Consider the following 22,976-nt stretch of genomic DNA (forward strand, 5'->3'; position numbering starts at 1 on the left):
CTGTACAAGGTCGTTACCATTTCTCTCTTTTCCTGCACATTTTCTGTGTAGTTTTTATTGATTTCTCACCTTTTTTTGTGGCTAACCAACCACTTCGCCAGGCAAGGCCATGCTGCAAGGTGTTGATCTTTGGGATCAGGACATACGTGATCTTTGAGCCCAAAGGATTTCTGTTGCACAGGTGCCTCACATGTACGTGCTTCCTAAGCATGCAGTGCTTTGTGAGTAATGCCCATAGCAGCCTTCAGGGCCTTGCTAGCCACTAGTGTTGCTGATATTGGTCATTATGCCAAAGAAAATGGCCTAGTAAAAATAAAATCTTGATGGAGAGTAATTGACTAAATTATGACAAGACAAAAAGGAATTAAGACCCGAATGCTTTAGAAGAAATCAGAAATTGTAAACCAGAATTTCTAAATGTATTGTAGCATTTTCCGTACATTCATTGTGCATAATTTCAGTAGTAAATGTATGGGTATAGACTTAGCAGGGGGAAGAGGAGGTAGAAGGATAACCTCCTTTTAGGACTGCATGATGTAGGGGGTAAAGAGTATGTGCCACTGCCCTGACTCCCACATTAACATTGCAGCTGGATTCACTCAATTGGCATGTGTTCTGCCAGTTGTTCCTGCATGATCTGTGGATGGCTTTGGAGATATAGCTTGTAATGTAATGGAAGGATTTAATCTATTCAGAGATAGATAAGAATGAAACAGTGTCCATAAAAGAGTATTAATGGTGAAACAAGGAAATATTGGCAGGAAATGATCTAATTGGGAGGGAGGGGCAGTGAAGTTGGAAGGTAATTCAGCAATTCGAAGCATCCTGAGCAATATATCAGCTTCTAAATAATTAACTATACATTTCTTTCTGGGGCTCATTTTAGGACCATTAATATTTAATGCTATGTAGGCTAAACTAAAGCCAAGAACAATAAAAGAAAGATCTGGGACATAAGCTGGCCAGTGGTGTGAAAAGATAGGAAAATAATATTCCCTTAGAGAGAAGGGACAAAGGATATGGTCTAACAGCCACTGGGGTTAAGAGCTAAACGTCCTGGTTCCCAGTTCCAAACTAAAACCTGTAAGAAATCAAATAACCTCGAGGTGCTCCGGGGGCAGAGTTTTGGGGGTGGGACCTCTGTTGTGATTCACACTCTGCTTCACAGGTGTCTTCCGCTTGTCAGGGCAGTAGGGCTGGAGGACCTCTTGCTGCAGAGGTCCGAACCTCTTCCTCATTCTTCAGAGTGAACTAAGAGTGAGATCATACCCTGCAGTCTCGGTTTCAGCATCTCTGCAACGAAGAGGGTTTCTTCATCCGGCATCTCCCAGCGAGGCAGACTGTGTAACTGCTTATTAGTGTATCTGCCCTGCCTTACCTCAGCCTAGCCGTGGACAAAAGCGGTGCACGTGCCTGCTCTGTGATCGCAGGCTCTGGTGGTCCCGCAGCCTGGCCCGTGGAGCCTCCCGCTCCTCCAGCAAGCTGCCACCACCCTGCAGTAGCTGTGTGCAGGCTTTACCCCAGGGCACGTGTAACGTCGTTTATATTTGTTTCTCAAGCCCTGCATACGGGCAGTTCCCGCAGCATTTTGCAGCTCCTGAGCTTGCCGCACACCGCTAGGACTTGTAACGTTAAATGAGGCGAGGACTCCCTGTAGAGAGCCCTCGTATGGGTGGTGTGGTATACAGAAAGGAGGCATGCAGGTGGGGTTGGAGATGAGCCCATAAACTGGATGCTCAGGAGCAAGGATAGCTACAGATGCAAACCTCTAATGAAAGCATAATTTACAGGAATGTGTTACAAGTGCACTGGGGTAGATTATTCTGATTGCAAACTTGGATAAATAACATCGATGCAAATTATCTCTAAATCAGGAACTGATTGAATGTGATTAAAATCCCACAGTGTTACCCTGAAACCTGAACAATTCCTTTCTTATGCAAGAGCTAAAGGTCTCTTCTGTTAGCCAACTGATGCCAATTATTCTGACAGGAACTTAAAAACAGAGATAATATAAGATGTTTGCCTTTAATCACCATTTGTCCTGAAACAGCAATACTAGCTATACCACATGTATGCAAGCAGTAAAGAAAAAATAAGAGACTTTCAGAGTAGCAATAAATGAAGAGAACCACGCCGTGTCCTGGAGGCGTCACAGAGTCCATCCCTGCACATAGCAGCAAGTGTAACCTCAGCTTTAAGTAATTTGTTATTAAGCTGCCTCTCGGTATGTAACCACAGAGTAGTGAGGCTCTGTGTCTAGCTAAAATGATCCATTGATCCTGGATCCATTGATCCAGGTCTTTTGACCGGGAAATTCTTTGAGAAGTGTTACAACTCTTGTACTGAAAGCACCCCAGCACTGAGAGGAGACTGGCAGTTGTACTAAAAAGGCCTCTATTTTCTTTTTGCTTTTTTTTTTTTGGTGTGTGTGCGGTACTATAAGGGGCAGAGTTGTGTATTTCAGTACCCTCATCATGAACATGTATATGCCATCATCATGAGTTTAAACATTGCTTAATCTACCATTTTTTCTTTTATAGGCAGACATATTCTCCGGAGCTGTATTTATACAGCTGGCCATAGGCCTGAATCTTTATTTGGCCATAATCATCCTGCTTGCTATTACTGCTCTTTACACCATCACAGGTGAGTTTGCAGAGCAGCCCGATAAATCAAAGAAGTTCGGGGAGCCAGAAAAAAAGAGAAGAGGGGAGGTGGGTAAGAGGGGAGAAATGAAAACCTGAAAGGGGGAGTTATTTACAGTGGTCTTCGTTTGAAAGAGAGAGGTGGTGAGAAAAGTAAAAAAAATAAAAAAAAAAAAAAAAAAAGGACTTCCACTGAGGCATTTGCACAGGGGCTAACCTATTTGTCTTGACTTTTCCTGCCATTAGGTGGCCTTGCAGCTGTGATTTACACAGACACCTTACAAACATTTATCATGGTAGTGGGATCCTTTATTCTCATGGGATTTGGTAAGTAAATCAGATGAATGAAACTGGAGTGTTCAACCACAAATCCACAGTGGCTATGGAAATGGATCCTGCAGTGTGGAACTCTGCTATCTTAACCAGCAGATTTCAGTTCGTATACCTGTTTAACAGGGAAGAAAATAGGCATGTTGCCAAAGAATAGGTATATTGCCGAGCCCTTTAGTCGCTGGGACCACTCCATCTCCAAAGCACAGGTGAATGTGCAAGGTAATATATAGCAACCCGTGACAGAACAGGACTTGTGATGGCTAGTGAGGTAAAAGCACAGTTATTTGCAGGTGATGATGATACTCTTGAGAAGCTCAGACAATATCTTGTTTTAAGATTATAATTTAATAGATAGTCAGATGCTAATGCATGAAAATTTCTGATTCAAAGCGAAGAGCTGTTGGTCACATTGCATGTTTTTTCCTTGTTTCTAGTTGCTAGCTTGTGTTAAAACAACCCAAACATATTAACTTTTTAAGTAAGCCTTGTAGTTGATCCATGGATATAATTCTATTGCCAGCTGGACAAAAGATAGGAACTGAATGTTTATGAATAGGACAATATGTGTGTCCAGAAGACCATATGCATTTTAAAACAGAAATCATGCTTTTAAATGGAATTAATAGGAAGGGATCATAAGAAAGAAAGAAGTAGCGATAAGATCCTGTGAATTTGTAGTGTCCTTTCCTTATCCTTCTAGTTACTCAGTGCTTGGTTTTCCTCTAGCTAGGTCTTTCACTGAAATTAAATTATTCCACCATTATTACAACAGAAATAACCTCAGACTGACCTAACTTGGTAAGACCCTGCCTTAGGTTCTTCCTAGGTTAACAGTGTGTGGAAATAACGTATCTTCATTTCACTTCTTGGCAAGGCCATAAGAGATGTTGAGACAGTGGAGCCTAAACCAACGTTTGCGAGCTATACAGAAACCTAAAAAGAAAGGTCACTTTGGCACTTAGTTTGTGTGAATCAACATCACAAACCCTACTGGCTAGGGTTTTTTTTACATCTATATTAAGGAGGTTTTTCTCCTCACATTCTCTAGCTCTATTTGAGATTTCAGTATTAAATACTTTATCACTACTTTTACGTTCTATTTTTCAGCATTTGCTGAAGTAGGAGGGTATGATGTTTTCATGGACAAGTACATGAAAGCAATTCCATCCAATATCTCCTATGGGAATGTTACGATTAATCCAGAATGCTACACTCCTCGGAAGGATTCCTTTCACATCTTCCGAGATGCCGTCACTGGAGATCTGCCGTGGCCAGGGCTCGTCTTTGGTTTGAGCATCATTGCTTTGTGGTACTGGTGCACGGATCAGGTAATGTGGAAGCGATATGCCTTGGAAATGCCGAACACAGAACTCTGCAGTCTAGTGCGCTCTAGGGGTACTCTTCCCCCGCTGTAACTCAAAGCTGGGTCACAGAAATGGCAGTTATTTCAAGACTGGTCAGTGACTTTTCATTCTGGTTTCTAAACCCCTCCCACGTGAGAAAATGGAACGGTGTTCCCATTTCAATTCTTCTTATACACTGCGCCCAGCAGATAGCATGTATAATTCCTTTCTCATTTTTTTGTGCGTGACCATGTGTAGAAACACAGAGAGGTTGTAATGTGAACATTGACTTAGGACACCATGCATCAAATGATCCTTGTTAGACTGCATCTAGATATGATTCCCCATTCAGTAATACCAGTTTGTTTCCTACTTGTGTGGCTTTCATCTTTGCATGCATGTCTTGGGAGGATGTTCTTTATATGTCAGGCCTTTCAGTCTGGAGACTCTTCCCCAGTCCTCCTTCCTTCTCCCTAAAACCTACCGTCCAGTTTCCCTGAGAGATCACACTGACACGAGTAGAGGAAAGCGTGCTCCTGCAACTGTGACATGTGAATGTGTCCAATCTCTAGCAAGTGGTCTGTCTGCATTCTGAATTGTGAGAAAGATAATCTTCACAATTTGTAAACAAATGAACAAAACCCCCAATGTAGCTGTATCTATTGCTCAGGTAAATATTTTATTCCTTTTTTGCTTTTTAGTCTGTCTGCTTTAAGAACATCTTGTGAGGAAGAGCCTTACCTCTTAAACATACACTGCATAAATGATACTTTCCTTTACTTATTTCAAATATACCCTTTGATTTTCATGTAGTTTTTATTCTTCCTAGTGACAGAAACGGTAAATAGGGTCTTTCACTATCACAGAGGTTAAGAAGTACCTTGTATCTGGGACTTGGCATGGTGTGTTCATGGAAATGCTCTTCTTGGTGGAGTCACGCATGCTTGCCGTGTCTCATTGACAGGTTATTGTCCAAAGATGTCTCTCTGGCAAGAACATGTCCCACGTGAAGGCTGGTTGTATCATGTGTGGATACCTGAAACTCTTGCCCATGTTTATCATAGTGATGCCTGGAATGATCAGCCGAATTTTGTATACAGGTATGCGTATGTATACAGAAATGCAAATTTCTTCTTGCTGCCTATCTTTCACTACTAATCTCACTCAATTTCCTATTCTTTGTCCCTTCCAAAATACCTGTTAGATCGTCATCTTGTCATCCAAATTGTCCAGGCACATGTATGCACAAAAACTAACTACACTGTAAGAATCCACAGGTCTTCCTCTTTTCCCTGATCCCAGGTTTCTGCTAATGCTATTGCTGTCCATTTTAGGGGAGAGAAATTCCACAGTGTCCCTCCCCAGATGTCTGTTTGCCACAGCCCCACTCTGGCTGAATGAGTGGAAAATGCTGTCCAGGACTGATACTCTGCTGGCAGTCAGAGGAAGAGGGTCATGGCACAGACAGCAACATTTTGGGGCACGGACAGTCCCGAGCGCAGTGTAGGGGAAATGCCAATCTCCCTTTTAACCATCAGTGTGTTTAGCAGCAGGCAGAGGAGAGATGTTCAGGATGGAGAGAGGGGTCTTTGTGTGCCTCTGCTTGTTCTTCTACTTGCTGTCCTTGTGTTGTTCAGTCCTGGTCTGACAAATTAATGCTGATTTTTTTTTTTTTTTTGACCTGCTGTTTTCAGTATTCTTTTGGAGAGGAAAGGAAGGATAGAGGCTTAGAACCACCTTCCTCCCTGCCAGCAGACCAAGGATGATATCAAGCATATCAATCCAGTGGTTCGACACAGAGATAAATTTTAGAAGCTCTACTAATTTGGAAGCAATCTGTTGTGTATATGACCTTGTCTAACCCTGTCTCGTTATCCTCTCCTCAGATATGGTGGCTTGTGTTGTGCCTGAAGTCTGCCAGCAGTACTGTGGCACCGCAGTTGGCTGTACAAATATTGCTTATCCAAAAATGGTAGTGGAGCTTATGCCAAATGGTAAGACACTGTCTGTGTTTGCTTTTTTGTTTGTTGTAGGAAAGGTGAGGGTGCCAGACTGTAAAAACAGGTGATAAAGGGAGCCCAAGTCTCATATTGAGTTCAAAAATTCTTGTTAGAACTACGTACTATTTATCAAAGGGTTAGTCTGTACTAGTTGTAGCTGTAGGTGCAGAATAGTTACGTGCCGACAATGTCAGCTCTCAGCTGGCAAACACTGGGTGATGAAATGGTAATTGAGCTCTCTTTCTGTGAAGGTAAAAAATAACCTACTTTGCCAATGATTTATAAAAGAATGTCTCTGCCAGGATTTCTGAGTTGGAGGCATACACCTGCAGTCCTTCTGCTAAACCCACTGAGGTGGGAGGAGAAAATATTCTGTGTACACATTGTCCCATAAGACACCTGTTCAACGAGAGAGTAAGTCACCACTCTGGAGAGCACAATGTATACATAGAAGATAAATTTCTGCAGAAAACCACAGAGCTGGTTCATAAGGCTAGAGAGACAGGTTATGATATTATACAGAACATGGTACTTCCCTGATATCTTTAGTACTTCCCCATTGTTTTATAACTGTTGTGCATAGTATTATTAAAATACTACAGTACTTCCCTATACTGTGTTGACTAAATCATACCATCTGGAAAAGTGGCTTACTCTGATTTTCAAACAGTAAGAGAAACTTTTTTTTCCCAAACAACTGGTTTACGAATACACTGCAAGCAAGTGAGCACTCGCCTGCGAACAAGAGAAATTATTTTTAGAACTGTTGGGGAAAGTCTGCTTAGTATTTTTTTCTTATTATTTCAGCATTTAATCAGACAGCATTCACAAAAGAAGTACCTATGTTCTAAAAGCTCAAGAGCCGCCCTGTCACTGCCATAAATAGCTCTTCCAAAGCTCAGCAGACATCACTCTGCTTGCATTGCAGGAGAACGTCAGGCAGGCACCAGCACATAAATGTGCCAGACACGCTCAGCTGGCTGACTTGAAAGGGTCGGACGAGCACTACGGATGGTGCCACGTACGGAGACTCTTCACTGAACGCTCATCCCAGTTCCCGTGTCTTTGTATTTCAGGTCTGCGGGGTCTGATGTTGTCAGTCATGTTGGCCTCCCTTATGAGCTCCCTGACTTCCATTTTTAACAGTGCTAGTACTTTGTTCACTATGGACATTTACACCAAAATCCGGTCACGACCATCTGAGAAAGAGCTTATGTTAGCTGGAAGGTAAGTGCAGCCGAGTCGTCCCCAGCCGCACAAACGCAGCGAGCGCTGGGTGCAGGACAGGCTGCAGCCTCCAAAAGATGCACCCGGTGCCTGGGGGAAAGCCCGCGCTCAACCTGCGGGCAGTGCAGCAGCGGCCTGCTGTGGCCAGAGCGCCTGTCCCACCGGACACTTCCCTTTCGGGAAAGAACCCAAGACCTTGCTCCCAACTGAATTGACAGCGGTGCATGAAGCAGCTAAACTGATTCTCAACGCTTCCTACTGCTATTCAGAGGGAACTATTTTAAAATATCTTCAGAGGCTTTATGCTACACTGTACTACAGCAGCAAGGAACTAGTTCTTCTGGTTGATCTGCTATTGATTTTTCTCTAGACATAACAAACAAAGGAAAAAAGTGATTTTCTCTGTTTAGATTGCATGTTTACCTGTATGCTGAGGGATATTTGGCAGACACAATATCCAACTTGGATTTCTTTTGTTTGTTCAATGGTAATTGGCCATTATAATTGATTTTGCTGGTTGAAATACAAAATGGACATTTAAATTATTGATTAATTGCTGTTTTTTTCCTTTCTGATAGATGCTTCTAAGCAGGTGGCTAATTGAATATCTGGCTATGTTTACAGGGCATTTATGTTACTTTTAATTGGCATCAGCATTGCCTGGGTTCCTGTGGTGCAGTCAGCTCAAAGTGGGCAGCTCTTTGATTATATTCAGTCAGTTACTAGCTACCTGGGACCTCCCATTGCTGCTGTCTTCCTGCTTGCTGTCTTCTGCAAGCGGGTCAATGAGCAGGTAAGTACAAATTAGCAAACAGGTATGCTGCGTGTTCCTTTAGGAAGTAGGACAACTTTTTTGTGTTGGTGTCTTTTATTGGCAACTTCTTCCTGTTTATTTTGATCCTCCTACAGCCCAGGGATTCTGTGCTTCCATACCCCAGGGCCTGAGGTTTCAGAGATGAGTTTGAAAAAGTTCTTTGCTAATCTGATAAATAAACAGTCACCTAGGAATTCCTAGATAGCTCTGAAACTTAAGTTATCTATCACTTTGCAAAGAAGTGTGTCAAATGGATAATCTGTGGGGACATATTTGAAAGTAATCTTTTAGGATATTGGCAACCAAGCTGCTTTACAAAACATACCACCTTTCACCTTCCTCTTGACCGCTACATATTTTGTCAACACTCTTTTAAACAAACATGCTGTTGTTTTATGCATTGTTTCCCATTACTTTTAAGACCCAGTCTGGGAATCACTGATTTTGATTCGTAGAGCAGTGAACTGAGAAATATTGTACTTAAGCCTTTGTGAGTAACTCAGAAGGCATGAGGTCTGTCACATGCTTTGATGGGACCATAGGCCAGTCATGGTAACTGGGGTCTCAGATGTTCTGCAAACTCAGTACTCAGGAATTCCGTTTCTGTTCTATAATACTAGGAATAACAATACTTGCCTATTGCTCCAAGGAAGATGAGTTCAATGAGAAAGCCTAGAGAGAGAAGGTTTTTGAATATGGCTCGAACTTTTTTCTCACTATTTTCTCTTGAGACTAGTTCAGTGGTTATTTGTCTGTATATCCAAGAAAAGCCTGTTTTACACACAAGGGATGTTCCATTTCTTATCCCAATATGGCTAAACCTCACAAATGGATTAAATGTTTGTGCTCTTCGTGGAAATCTGTCATTGACTTTAGCTGGAATTTTACTTGAGTAAGAATTCAGTATAATCCTTGGGGGTTTGGGTGCACTGCACACTTTAAATTTGGGTAAATAGGCGATACAAGCATCAGAGGTTCTGAGAATTGGAGCCTTGCATAAGATAAATTCCAATATTGTGATTACTTATAAGATTTATCAACATTTCTTGCTCAGAATCATTATTCTTTCTGCCAGAAATTGAATTAGTTATCTTGTCCTACTCCGAAACATTTTTGTGACTTTGACCACTGGTTAATTAAAACTGTTTTGTTCTTAAACCCAGCATTAAACCTATAGTATTTTTTAATCAGGAATTATAAATTTGTGTTACCATCATTAGTTTTTTGACTTCACAAACTCACAGAAAGGATGAGATTGGAAGGCACCTCTGGACTAGTGCAACCCCCCCTACTCAAAGTAGGGCTAACAGGAGCAGGGTGCTCAGGTCCTGTCCAGTTGGGTTTTGAATATCTCCAGGGATGGAGACTCCACAATGTCTCTAGGAAACCTGTTCCAAGCACCCTTACAGTAAAAAAGAAATATATTTATGTTTAAACAGAATTTCCCGTATTTCAATTTGTGCCCAGGCATACCTGTGTGTCTTTTATACTTTGGGCTAGAGTAATATAAACCTAGCAGAAAAACATCCACCGATAGTGTAGAGAATTAACTTTTAACTAATTACTAACAAGGCCATTAGAAAATAAACCAGACAAGTATTTCAGGAGGAATGACACACACTTGCTAGCTGGTTCCATCAGGCTAGAACGGTCAGGGATTTAGCCCTCAAAGATAAAAAGATATGAGAACAACCCTTGGGATGTGCAGCCTGTGGCTAGAGCCTGTCCTGTATAAGGAGAGCATTGCGTGGAGATGGATGAACTTTGAGAAATGAGCTGGATAAGGTGTTCTCCATATTCTTTCTCTGAGCTGCTGGTCATTGCCCCTTTCAGTTGTATTAATACACTGAGCTGTAAATACAGTCACTGAAAGTATCTGGGCTAAAACCCATGTGCCAAAGCCAGCATAACACATAACTACCTCCATGTTTCCTCCAGCAACTATTCAGAGCTTAGAGCTTATTTCCATGCCTGAAACTACTCATTTTGATAACTTCTGTCACTTTGTCTGCAGGGTGCCTTCTGGGGCCTGATGGTTGGGCTGCTAACTGGACTCAGTAGAATGATTGCAGAGTTTGCCTATGGAACTGGCAACTGCGTGACCCCTTCCAACTGCCCATTCATCATCTGTGGGATTCACTACCTTTACTTTGCAATGATTCTTTTTGGGGTTTCCGCCATCGTCATCCTGGCAGTCTCCTTCATGACTAAGCCCATTCCTGATGTACATGTGAGTATTATTGCAGTCCTGCTCCTCAAGAAATGGAACTCAATGAAACCACTAGTTTTAAACACTGGCACTTGGTATATTACCTCCTGACATTTCAGCTACCCACATCATATAGTCTTTGTAAGAAAGCAAAGGAAAGAGTCTTCATTTATCTGTCACAAATCTTCAGTAACTCCTAATAATCTTAAAAGTTGACTTAACAGACATTTGGGATGCCATGGTCTTATAGCTTTTTCATGTGCTGGCCAGACTGATTTGTCTCTGCGTAGTAAGGCTGTAGATTCATAAACGTATTTTGTTTCATGGCAGCTTTACCGCTTGTGCTGGTCTTTGCGGAACAGCAAAGAAGAACGTATTGATCTTGATGCAGATGAGGAGCAGGACCAAGCTGATGAAAAAGATGAGGAATCAGGTAACTGTTGAATATCTACAGGTTCTATCAATACATTTGAGTATCCCTATTTCATTCCTGAAGAAACATTAACATGCTCAATAACCAAAGACACGCTTCCTCCCCCCAACAACAAAACCTCAAACCCCACATATTTAAATGACTTGTAAGCTGCCTTTTACCAATCTATCAAGCTCAGTGTAAATCAGAAGTGAAGTGGATTCAGAGGGAGAAAATCTTGTTCTCTAGGTAGCTAGGTGGCAGTTCTAGGACTAAAACAATGGAGATGCTTTAGGTCAGAGGTGGCGTGCGCTGGCAGAACTGTGTGCGGCTCTAGCATTTGGAGTGAAACAACGAGAATTCACTTGGAAATAGTGGGTAGTAGCCAGGATTGAAGGAGCAAGGATGTTGTGCAAGGCGCCGTGAAAGCGAATTGCCAGACATCCATCTGGGCAAAACCACCTACTCTCTTTGCTGGGTTTCTAGTTCTGCTGCCAGATTCCTTTTCATAACTATCCTCAAATTCATTTATTTGTCTCTTAATTAAAAGTGTAGAAAGTATTGAAAAAATGGAGTTTAAGCTTTGCAGCATGGTTTGCTTCTCCAATACCAGACCAAGTCTCTAGGCTGCAAAAGGCGCAAGTGTCTTCTGCAAAAGGCTCTCTTGCAACATGTAGAAAATAACTTTTTCCAGGTGAGCTGTGAAAACACAATATTAACTTGATTCTTGTACTGCCTTGTACTAAAATGTTTCCATGTAACCATGACCATAAATCAGAACTGCTGTATTAAATACAGGAACGTCCTCAGTCACAGAGATCTTCCGGTGCATGCAGTGGTCCATGCTTACATTTCATGACCGGTGTGTTATTCCTTCCAGTGAACGAGGAAAGTAAAGAAGAACCGGGATGCTTGAAGAAAGCGTACAACTGGTTCTGTGGCTTAGATCAACAAAAAGGACCCAAACTGAGCAAGGAGGAAGAGGAAGCATTGAAGAAGAAACTGACTGACACGAGCGAAGTGCCACTTTGGAGAAATGTTGTGAATATCAATGGCATCATCCTATTGACTGTGGCTGTATTTTGCCACGCCTTCTTTGCATAAACCTCTGATTACAGTTCTGAAATTGTACTGTTTTGTCAAGCAAAAATGATGACTTGTAGATCTGCAGAGTTAGATACACTTAGTATTTTCATTGTCTACGTTTGTAAAAAAGCAGGGTGATTTACTTGCTGATTTTGTGATCATAATTTCAACAATCTAAAGATGAAGGCCACTGGGGTTTCAAGAGAGAGAATTTTTGTTTAGACATTGAATCAATCCAGGGCTAATAGTGGTTCAGCATTTCCATCCAATATTCTCTCTACTCGTGATACATTTCATATTTGAGGTGCAGAACAAGGCTGCATGAACCATATTTCATATCAGGGTTGATTTTCAACCCTTCTTCTTCTGATCATTCAGATTTCTTTTTCCTTTGGCTATGATAATTTGATTACAAAAACCCCACAAAAACTGAGGACCATATTATGAATTCAAATTAAAAAATCATTTTTGTTCCCTCCAAGCATGGGGTATCTTAAGTAAAGGATTTATGTATATATTGATGTATCTGACACTATATCTAACTTTCCATTATAACTTTTTTCCCTTTTTCTGACTTTTCATTGTGTTGTGTTTCTCGGTAATCAGTGGAACACTAACTGTCTGAGTTGATCGCATTTTGAAATTAGGGAAAACATGTCTCAATGATCTTAATAAGAATTCTGCTGACGATAGATTCTCTGTTTAACGTTAACTTCAAAAGGTCCTCCTCTCTTTATATTTTAATATCTATCTATACTTGAATGTGAGGCTTTTTTATACAAAATACTTGTATTATATATACATACACAATACATTATATATATGCACTATATATTATATATATATTTAAAATATATATGTGTGTGTATATATATATATTTATTTCTTACTGATCAACTCCCATCTTGGTATGTCAAAGTTAATCTCTACCCACAATTACTAGGACCTCTTTATCGTGGGGCTGGTGTTAATGTATTGCCTCTTTCTATGGACTGTACTACAAAACAATCCATGCACATGGTTAAAAGTCCAAAGCATCAGAATGCTGCGTTTGCATTTTTCTTTCAAGTACATTTGAGGGCTCTGTACTGCTTTTCTGCAAAGCCATAAATCTTTCTTTTGAAGATTTCATTGAGAAATAGAATCCATGCTGTATGACAGTGTGAGTTAACAGTTCATGAAGGAGAACAGTCACAGCTGTGGGATACCAGCTAAACCAGTCTGATTGCCTCCACTTGGTAAGTTCGATACCAGCTGGAGATACAGGAAAAGACAGATTTAACACTTCAAAGCAAAATGCAATAGATCTTCTTATCTCATTCAGCTTCCCAGGGAATCAAGTGTAAAAAGAAGACATTGGTTGCTGTAGTGAAGCTGCACCACAATTCCTTCTTCCTGTTGCATGCGTATCGTGGGATGCTGCACTGTCTCGAAGCCTTTCAGTATTCTACAGCAGGATGCACCGGACTGGGAATAAGTGCATCTAAACAGAAAGCCAGTGTAGTCTCTCTGTGTGTGCCGCACCACACTGTTGCTGACTCCTCTAGCTTTTATCCCTCTCACTTCATAATCTTCTGACAGTATCTTTTCTTCATTTGGATCTAAACCAAAATGCTCTGGATTTTAGTAGAACTGCTGCTCTTCAGTATAATCCCTGCAGTACACGGAAAGGCTTTGATAGGCCAGATCAAATCAATACTATATAAATACAAGTGCAAACCTTTTTCTTACAGTTAATGCAGTGATAGAGTATTTTGAAGACCATGGAATTAATTATATTTAACAGACTATGAAGACTTGTATGTATTAAAGTATTTGTATATTTTGAAGTATTTGATGTCCACAAAATGATGGGATTTTTATATAATATGATGGAAGACAGTGAAACTTAATTTGGTGTCTAGATTTTGGCTTTGAGTAATAGTAATGGATGACAAACAAGAAAGACTTTAATGAGAATTGCCCAGATCCCTCTTTGTCATGCTTTGTTACAAAAAGAAATACATGGTGAAATTATACAACCATTTGGATAAAGACAAATAACACAAATGATTTCCCGGCAGGTTGACCAGCCTTTAGATGACCTCCTGGTTAATCAGGCACTGTCACTTCATTTCCCCCCCATGATTACAGATTTTTGAAAAACTAACTCTCAGTTTCCCAGGGACGATCACTGTCCATCCTCAGCAACCTGCTTTCATTCCGGTCTGAAAACTGGATTTAGTAGAGCACAGAGTTCAAATGTTTACATGAAGTTTGACTGCTGCATAGAGTACTCCTCTAATTTTGTAGAATTTCATAGAAAAATTGACTGATATTGTGAACAGCTGATAAAACTTTCTATGTTTAGATTAATAGTTAAATGCCACCTCAGGTTGGTAGCTATTGCATACAAAGGCAGTTTTATGATTTTAAGGAAGAAAGTGACTTTTCTTCAGTTCTCAGGGGAACTCTGCCCATGTTACAGCTGTTGCTGTGGGACACTCTCAGGCAAAACCCAAGAAGTAGCTTACACTGTCCTGGGCATTCTCACGCTTTAGAAATGGGAACAGGGAGCACATGCTTGTTTCCCACGTTGACTGTAAATTTGAAATACTTTTGGTTAGTGGAGAGACTCCAGATATATCTCAGGCTAATAACACAATACACATGAATGGCATGTACAGCGTAATACAACTCTCTTTCAGGTGATCCTGAGACATCCCAGCTTATCCTGTCAGGTAGGATATAGGGTTACGGCTTGTTTTAGTGGACTTTAGTTAGATATACAGAATTAGTTTAAATGAACTGCACAAAATAAAATAAAATTGAAAATTCACCTAGTAGCACCAATTACAACACTGATATATAAAGAACACATGATAAACAAATCAGATCTTCCCTTTAAGAATTACTACACAATTTTCAGGCCAAGTCCTGAAAAAGGGTAACCAAGCTTCATTTATGTTTTCATTTTTCTGTATCACTATCTCACAAATGTTAATAATGATCATGAGAACACTCTGTTCTGAGAACTCAGAATTTGGTTTTATTCCTATTTTGTTATTGAAAAAGCTCATGTACTGAAATGCAACAATCACTGGGGGAGGGGAGGTCTGTAGCTGAACTTGGAATACCTCTGCAGTAACCATGGTTTGGTTTTAACCAAAACGTCTGCCCATGGTGAGTTAGGACATAGCACAAGGCTGAGTTCTTCAGGTGTAAGTGAGCGTCATCGTGATCAGAGCACCATCAGCAGCTGTGATTGCTAATTGGCTCAACTCCCACTCAGATCACTTTCTTAACTGGCAAAATTAAGAAGGTTTCTATGAAGTAAAAGCTGACACAAAAATAAGGAGCAAAGAGTGATGATAAATATATGCATCACCAGCAGTGACTGGTGTTTGGGAGAAAAGCTATAGAGCCTTGGTTATTGTCTTTGAAGAACACTTGGATTCATCGGTTGGAAGCATTGAGCTGGAGGAGAGTTTAAAGCTGATATTCCTGGGGACAGACAGTCGCACTGCACAGAGGAGGGTTGGTCACAGCAAAGCTGTTCTGAGGAAGGCTGCTGGTTTTTAAATTTATTTAATGATCTTACATCCTAGCTGCAGGTCTGTGTCCTGCACCTGCAGTGTTACTACGCGGTAGCAAGAAGGCAAGGGAAGAGAGCAGCGATTAGAGCTTCCCTTGTTTAACTTCAAAGACAGTATCACAGATTTAACAAGAGAGGGCGACACATCACTAAGAAAGATGAGAAATGCAAAAAACCCCCCAGTTTTTACTTGGTGATTCATGGCATTTTTTTCATGGAGAGTGTATTGCAGGCCTGTACTAGAGAACTTAAAGGATGGAGTAAAACTGCACTCACTCCAATATCTACTAGTTGTTCTGATGAAAGGCAGTATAACCAGCACCAGTGCCTGAGGTTATTACCCTCATTACCAATAAAATAGGTTGACTTTTCTGTCCTTCTGAAGAACACCCCATCTTGTTGTCATCTACCATGGGAAGCTGAGAAAAAGAAGAATTTCCCCGGAGCTCTTGTGCCCACCCTCTCCTCACCTGGCAGTGCTTAAGGCACTGTGCGTGTGCTGTACCAGCAGCTCCCCTACTTCTCTTTAGGTACCTGGAAGAACTTCAAGCTGAGGTAAGTGTGAGCTTATCCTTACTCTGTGCAGCATTTTTATTTACAGTATCAGAGCCCATGACTTTAAAAACTTGGCTTATATTGACAGTGTCTTAAAACAAATTATTACAATGGTTTTCATTCATTCAAATTGCAAATTTTGTCTTGCTAAAAATAGGTCCTATGCTTGAACTTTTCAGCATATTAATTTTGGTTTTAGCCACAGAAAAGACATTCTGCCTTTCTGGTTTAATGTAATTAGCCAAATCTGACTTTCTTTATTTTGTCCTTAGACAAATCTCTCACTTCTATGTATTTTTTATATATATATATATATGTATTTTTAAATAGAAAATGTAGTGGTGAGAAGCAAAAATACTCCCTGCTTTGGAACATGAAGAGATAGAATTAAAAGCTGCCATTTTCCAGAGCAGGACAGAATGGTTTCCAACTCCTGGACTTCTGAAATCAAATGGAGACAGGGAAATGAGTCTGTACTTGCAAGAACAAAGAGCCATGATATTTTTAACCTTCTGGAAACTGTTATTAAAAAACTAATATAAACCCTTGTGCATTCAAAATGAGCTCTGCCTGGGTGGGACACAAGGCTTATACAAGATGGTCTTGTTTCCCATGAGCCCAGCTGTCTTGTCTTCTCCTGGCGTCACTGAGAATTGTTAGGCAGCTGATTTGAAAACTTGGTCTGTGTAGAGCATAACTGAATTAATTCCAGTATTGACTCAGGACCACGTTAATGATATCTGGGCCTTAATCATTGTTGGCTTCAAGCTAAAAAGACAAATCGTTTTTCATTGATGTTAAAAATCTGCCTAGGTGCTAATGTGATTGTAGCGTAGAGCACTGTGGAGCATACAGCACCAAAAACAAAGACTTGCTGTATACACAGCGTTTCTTTTGAAACAACGGGTTTAATTATAGTGTATGAGAGAGCCAGATCCTGACACGCTAATTTAAGTATTTATACTGTGTATGAAGCAATTAAAAAGGATCTTCAGCATTTTTACGACCAAGTCTGTGGCAGATTTATTATGGAGCATACTCAACTGAAAGCAAAGTCAGTCAGAGGGGAAGCATTCATCAGCTGTGTTTCTTTGATCCAGGTAATTGTTTTACTGACACCTAGAGTGCTGATTAGTTGCCCAGCCTCACAAATTAGGGACTGTTGTCTCTCATTCCAAAGCTGTAGACAGCCATGGCACTCCCCATACGCATTATATTTCTGTACTTTCCCTGGTCCTTAGTCCTTAGCTGCGTGTTGAATGAATGTTCAACAGCAAGACAACTACGAAGCCAGCAAGCAGGTCCCTAGGGCTAAATCTGTGAGTTGGCTCAGAAAACATGTCCTAACTTGAGAAAGGAGAGAATGCCCATAGAAAACTATCGGGACTGCAGGTTGCCCATTCAGCATCAGGTAACATCATCATCATCATCTTGTTGGTGAAGTTCATGGGGAACATGACCCAAACTGTTCCTGCCTTTGGACTTGCTAGGACAGGTGACCTTTTCATTTTATCAGAATGTCAGTACTGGAAGAATTTTAGGATGCATTTTTCATTTTGTGCACTGTCTTAAGGGCAACACTATACTCAGCAGTTAAGTAATAACTGACAGAAGCCCAAATACTGCTAAGGCCAAAGGATATCTTGGGTTAACTCCAACCTGATTAATAAATCAGTGTTACTGTAACTTCAGTACATCTTGTTCTCCTTTGTTTCAAGACTTAGTGTACCTCAGAAGAAAAAGAAAATCCTTAATCATAATGATATTTTGGTTTAGATATGAAAATTCATTAAATGATTAGTTACTAAATTATAGAATCAAAGTTAGTTTAACAATGAATAAGAGTACTGAGATTTCCAAACCAATTCCAAATATATTTTCTACTCAGTTCTTTTTACCCTGTAATTTCTGTTCATGCCACTGGGTTGGTTTTTATCTCTCTTCAAATATGTTTGGGGTCAACTTGGATATTTCCTTTTTCCACCATCGGTTTCTCTATTTGTGAAAACTTTTTCAAGGACTTATTCTCAGTTGCTTTGATTTCCCAACTACTATTTCAGAGCTGTAATCTCATCTCCCACCTTAGGGCCACTGCTTTAACAGGGATATTCAGAAATACACTAAAACATATCCCCAGAAATTACTGGACAACTTAGTAACTGTTAGCATTGGTGGATGGTCTTGATATCTACATGCTGGTTTTGTGCCTTGTTACTAACTATATGGGTGGCCTATAGTGTAAGCCCTATAAAATTATTTTTTTTCCCCTTTTGTTATATCTTCTCATAAAACAGGGTATGTTATTTGCTGCCAAATAGCATAAAAAGAAAGCATGTCTACGTTTTCCCGGCAAAAAAGCCCCCCACCACATTGGGACATTTAGTTAGGCGTTTTACCTATTTGGCTAATTTCAGTTACATTTGGGATCTCAAAGGTCTTTGTGAAGAATGTGAAGGGACATTTCAGATGTCAAACTGTGGCTGAGAAACTCATTTTAGGAAGGAGATTTAGGAATCAGCATATTGCTATGGAAGCAATTGTGTGTTACATTTTAATAGACCCTCAGAAATGATTTTGTAGAATAAAAGCTTACCTCGTAATTCAGGTTCCGTATAGTCAGGATTACAAAGGAGATAGTGTGATGTATCTTTGCTATAGCAGGTAGATCTGTGCGTTGTTCCCTTGTCTCCCACGCTGTGACGGGGTTTGCTGCGCTGTGCCTGTACGCTCTCCTGCACTGGCCTCCTGCAGTGTAACCCAGTATGAGACACCAAACATTTGGACACCAAGATAATACAGCTCTAGAAACACCACAGATTACAAAACCGTGTTCTGCAATAAATGGGATTATTTCTGCATGAGCTCGTGTTCTCTGTAGCATCCTGTGCTTCACACAGGCTGTTTAACTCTGCCGCCACTGTCATACGTTGTGCTGTGCTCCTGCAAACGTGTGTCATCTGCAGTCCTTCAGTAAACTGCAGCAAGCTGCACCACATCTGAGCACGTGAATTTGAATTATAATATCTGCAACCTTTTTGTCAGTAAATATAGCTTTATAAGTAAAAAAAATATTTTTATAATGGTTCATGGCTGTTCTGTACGCAGACTTGGAATTTCAGTGCTTACATAGGCAGTACATGGTCAATATAGGCAAAAGGAATTACTGTTGTGACTGAAATATCATGTTTTATGTTGTCAGATGTAATAGTGCCGAAGAATTGCTGAGACAAAAGCTGATATGTGGAAGCGCTACCACTAGCATCCATATTTCAGAGTTCAGTTAAGGCTTTGTTCCATTCTTGAGTGGTGCGTGTATGTAAGACAGGAACATTGTGATACCATACAGAGCTTTACTTGGAAACAGTTTATATTGTCTTTAAAGCAATGGTCAGGCAGATGCTCAGAATGCAGTACTTGAGGTCCAAGTCAGCTAAATTTCTTCTAGTCAGAGCAGTTCAGTCTGGACGGTCTTATTTCTACATCTGAACAAGCTCATTATTTTGCAAACTCGTTGAAGTGTGATACCTAAATTATCGGGGAAGGCTGTGACAGAAGTTTGGAACCGAGCTAAAATGACTGCATTTTCCTGCAGCAGTTTTTTAAGTGCAGATGAGCCTACCACTCTCTGTTGTTTCCTAGTCTTTTACTGAATATTTAGCGTATTATTAAGCTGCCCAGCTCTCTTTTATTGAACTGGATGTGCTCTGGCATCAGTATGTATTACGTATGAGTGCCTTATGTATGTAAAGTGTGTTTAAAAGGCAGAGTTCCTCCAAGATCCTGCCCAGAGGGAATGAATCCAACTGACTCAATACTTTTAAATCACATCTTTATAGGAGAGGCAATTCACCCTTGGTTAGGTTATGGAAGAGAAACATTTTAACTTTAATCACTCCTACAGAATAAGTTTACGCTTTGTATAAGCGTAATGCAGTTTGCAGTGTGACAGTGGGTTTCTGCAAAGGAAAAGCAGCCCTGACAAATAACCCCTTTATACAGATGATGCAGCTTCTTTGTAGCTACAAGTTGGTAACTTCTAGATATAAAAATACCATGTGAGAGCGAAACCTGAGTGAAAACACATGGGACTTCCTGTGAAGCTGTCAGCTGCACTATGACACCTTTCTTGATCGTTGAGAATGGCCAGGATTTGTCCTGCTAGCTTGCTTTATTTCTTTGCTCAGGCCTTCTGTTGATGCCTCTTAAATTACACACTTACAACTGCAGACAGAAGAATTTGCAATGTATCTGTAGTGACCTGCCTTGACTACATGGTGAGTAAAATGCTACTGAACTTCCCACCATTTCAACTGCCCATCAACTCTAAACACAGGAACTACCTTATTTCCTTCAGGCAATATATGTCTTGTTGGATAGGCTTGCTGCTACAAACAGCTTGAACTTTCTATGTTATTCTCAATTCTATGAAGTTAAAGTTTGTTTGTTGTTTTTTTTAAAAAAAACTTGTTGAGATTAAAAAGAAAAAAAAAAACAAAAAAAAAAACAAAAAAAACCCCAAAACCACCAGAACGATTTTTTCCAAAATAGGGAACATTCTCAGTTCTCTGTTCTCTTTATCTCCTCATCTCTCTGTTTAGGCAGCTGTTAATCATAGAATACTTGAGGTTGGAAGGGACCAGTGGAGATCATCTTGTCCAGCTCCTGTTGGACTAGACCGTAACATGAGGATCAGCTTTCCTCTCGCCCCCTCCTTCTCCCCCAAAAGTGAGCCACAATGGCAAAACTCTTCAGCTCTGGCACAACACTTCCATTTCCATTATATTTGTTAATTTTTGTACTCAAAGGATAGATGACAGCTGTGCAAAACTACAAAATACCAAGTACTAGCACAAACACAGAGGCACTTTCATTCCATGCCATAAGCAATTTCAGACAGGGGTCAGACCCCTCTTCTGTTAGAGGCAGTGGGGTCTGCCCTCAACAGAGCTTTACCAAGGGCCACCCTAGTAAAGTCTTTCTGACTTATTTTCCTTTTACCTTAAGCATAGACAACCGCACATGGCAGCCCTGAGCCTGACTCCAAGCACACAGAAGGAGAAAACCTGCCTGTTGAGATCCTCACCAGCTTAAAAACATGGGAGCAATCACTGCAGCTAAGGCTCAGGAAGAGGCTGCTGACACATACAGCAAGAGCAGGGCTCGGAAGGGTCTGCAAAGTAAAGCATTGGCTGCTACTAAAACTCTCCTCAAGAAGTCATTAGCTGGGGGTATTGGAGTGTCACATGGATAAATCTCATCATAGGGACAGGGCTAGGCTGAGGAGCTCTTAGCCCAGGGCAGCAGGGTCCATCTCCACCAGATTCACTGCTGGCAAGTTTTGTCAGCAACTCCATTTGTTAGAAGGGTGCTGATAAGTATTTGGTTATAATTTAGGCTGGGAAAGTCTCATAATTCTCTAGGGGAAGCCCTTCTATGACATTGTAGTTGCTTTTTCTGTGATGATGCTCTAAATGGTTCTAATCCCATGTTCAACAAATGTTTGCAGCAAAACTCAGGTAAATTCCTGTCGTTAGGTCAATTTCTCAGCATAGATGAGACTGCTGGAGAGGTTAATTATGAACCTGTGGTGGGTTGACCCTGGCTGGATGCCTGGTGCCCACCAAAGCTGCTCTGTCACTCCCCTCCTCAGCTGGACCGGGGAGAGAAAATATAACGAAAGGCTCATGGGTCAAGATAAGGACAGGGAGATCACTCACCAGTTACTGTCACGGGTAAAACAGACTTGACGTGGGGAAATTAGTTTAATTTATTACCAATCAAATGGGAGTGGGATAATGAGAAATAAACCCAAATCTTAAAAAACACCTTCCCCCTACCCCTCCCTTCTTCCCGGACTCAACTTCACTCCCAATTTTCTCTCCCTCCTCCCCCCCAGCGGCGCAGGGGGACGGGGAATGGGGGTTGTGGTCAGTTCATCACACGTTGTCTCTGCCGCTCCTTCCTCCTCAGGGGAGGACTCCTCACACTCTTCCCCTGCTCCAGTGTGGGGTCCCTCCCACAGGAGACAGTCCTCCACGAACTGCTCCAACCTGAGTCCTTCCCATGGGCTGCAGTTCTTCACAAACTGCACCAGCATGGCTCCCTTCCACGGGGTGCAGTCCTTCAGGAGCAGACTGCCCCAGCATGGGTCCCCTGTGGGGTCACAAGTCCTGCCAGCAAACCTGCTCCAGTGTGGGCTCCTCTCTCCACAGGTCCTGCCAGGAGCCTGCTCCAGTACTCCTGCTGCTGCTCCAGCCTCCTTCAAGCATCCACCTGCTCTGGCATGGGGTCCTCCAGGGGCTGCAGTGGATATCTGCTCCACTGTTAACTCCATGGGCTGCAGGGGGACAGCCTGCCTCACCATGGTCTGCACCATGGGCTGCAGGGGAATCTCTGCTCTGGCACCTGGAGCACCTCCTCCCCCTCCTTCTTCACTGACCTGGGTGTCTGCAGAGTTGTTTCTCTCTCATATTCTCACTCCTCTCTCTCCAGCTGCAGTTGCACAATTCCCCCCCACCCCCCCTTCTTAAATATGTTATCCCAGAGGTGCTACCACCGTCGCTGATGGGCTTGGCCTTGGCCAGCAGCAGGTCTGTCTTGGAGCCGGCTGGCATTGGCTCTATTGGACATAGGGGAAGCTTCTCTTCCGGAAGCTTCTCTTCTAGCAGCTTCTCACAGAAGCCATCCCTGTAGCCCCCCTGCTAAAACCTTGCCATGCAAACCCAATACAGAACCTTTCTTTCTAATATAATTAGTTATTGATTAATGTTTGATA

General features: G+C 41.4%; 1 protein-coding gene across 2 annotated transcripts in view; it reads left to right on the forward strand.

Annotated features, from left to right (window-relative positions):
* Window positions 1-14,134, forward strand: part of SLC5A1 (solute carrier family 5 member 1) — a 52,117-nt gene extending 37,983 nt beyond the window's left edge. For both annotated transcript variants that reach the window (XM_075516369.1, XM_075516370.1), the window contains exons 9-18: window positions 2,544-2,649; window positions 2,895-2,975; window positions 4,089-4,309; window positions 5,289-5,424; window positions 6,211-6,318; window positions 7,401-7,551; window positions 8,176-8,344; window positions 10,380-10,595; window positions 10,905-11,007; window positions 11,867-14,134. In XM_075516369.1, the coding sequence (XP_075372484.1) occupies window positions 2,544-2,649; window positions 2,895-2,975; window positions 4,089-4,309; window positions 5,289-5,424; window positions 6,211-6,318; window positions 7,401-7,551; window positions 8,176-8,344; window positions 10,380-10,595; window positions 10,905-11,007; window positions 11,867-12,090 (1,515 nt within the window). In that variant the 3' untranslated portion in view covers window positions 12,091-14,134. The remainder of the gene's footprint in view (window positions 1-2,543; window positions 2,650-2,894; window positions 2,976-4,088; window positions 4,310-5,288; window positions 5,425-6,210; window positions 6,319-7,400; window positions 7,552-8,175; window positions 8,345-10,379; window positions 10,596-10,904; window positions 11,008-11,866) is intronic.
* Window positions 14,135-22,976: the final 8,842 nt, after the last annotated feature.

This window comes from Mycteria americana, chromosome 13, assembly GCF_035582795.1.
Source record: "Mycteria americana isolate JAX WOST 10 ecotype Jacksonville Zoo and Gardens chromosome 13, USCA_MyAme_1.0, whole genome shotgun sequence".
Taxonomy (NCBI): Eukaryota; Metazoa; Chordata; class Aves; order Ciconiiformes; family Ciconiidae; genus Mycteria; species Mycteria americana.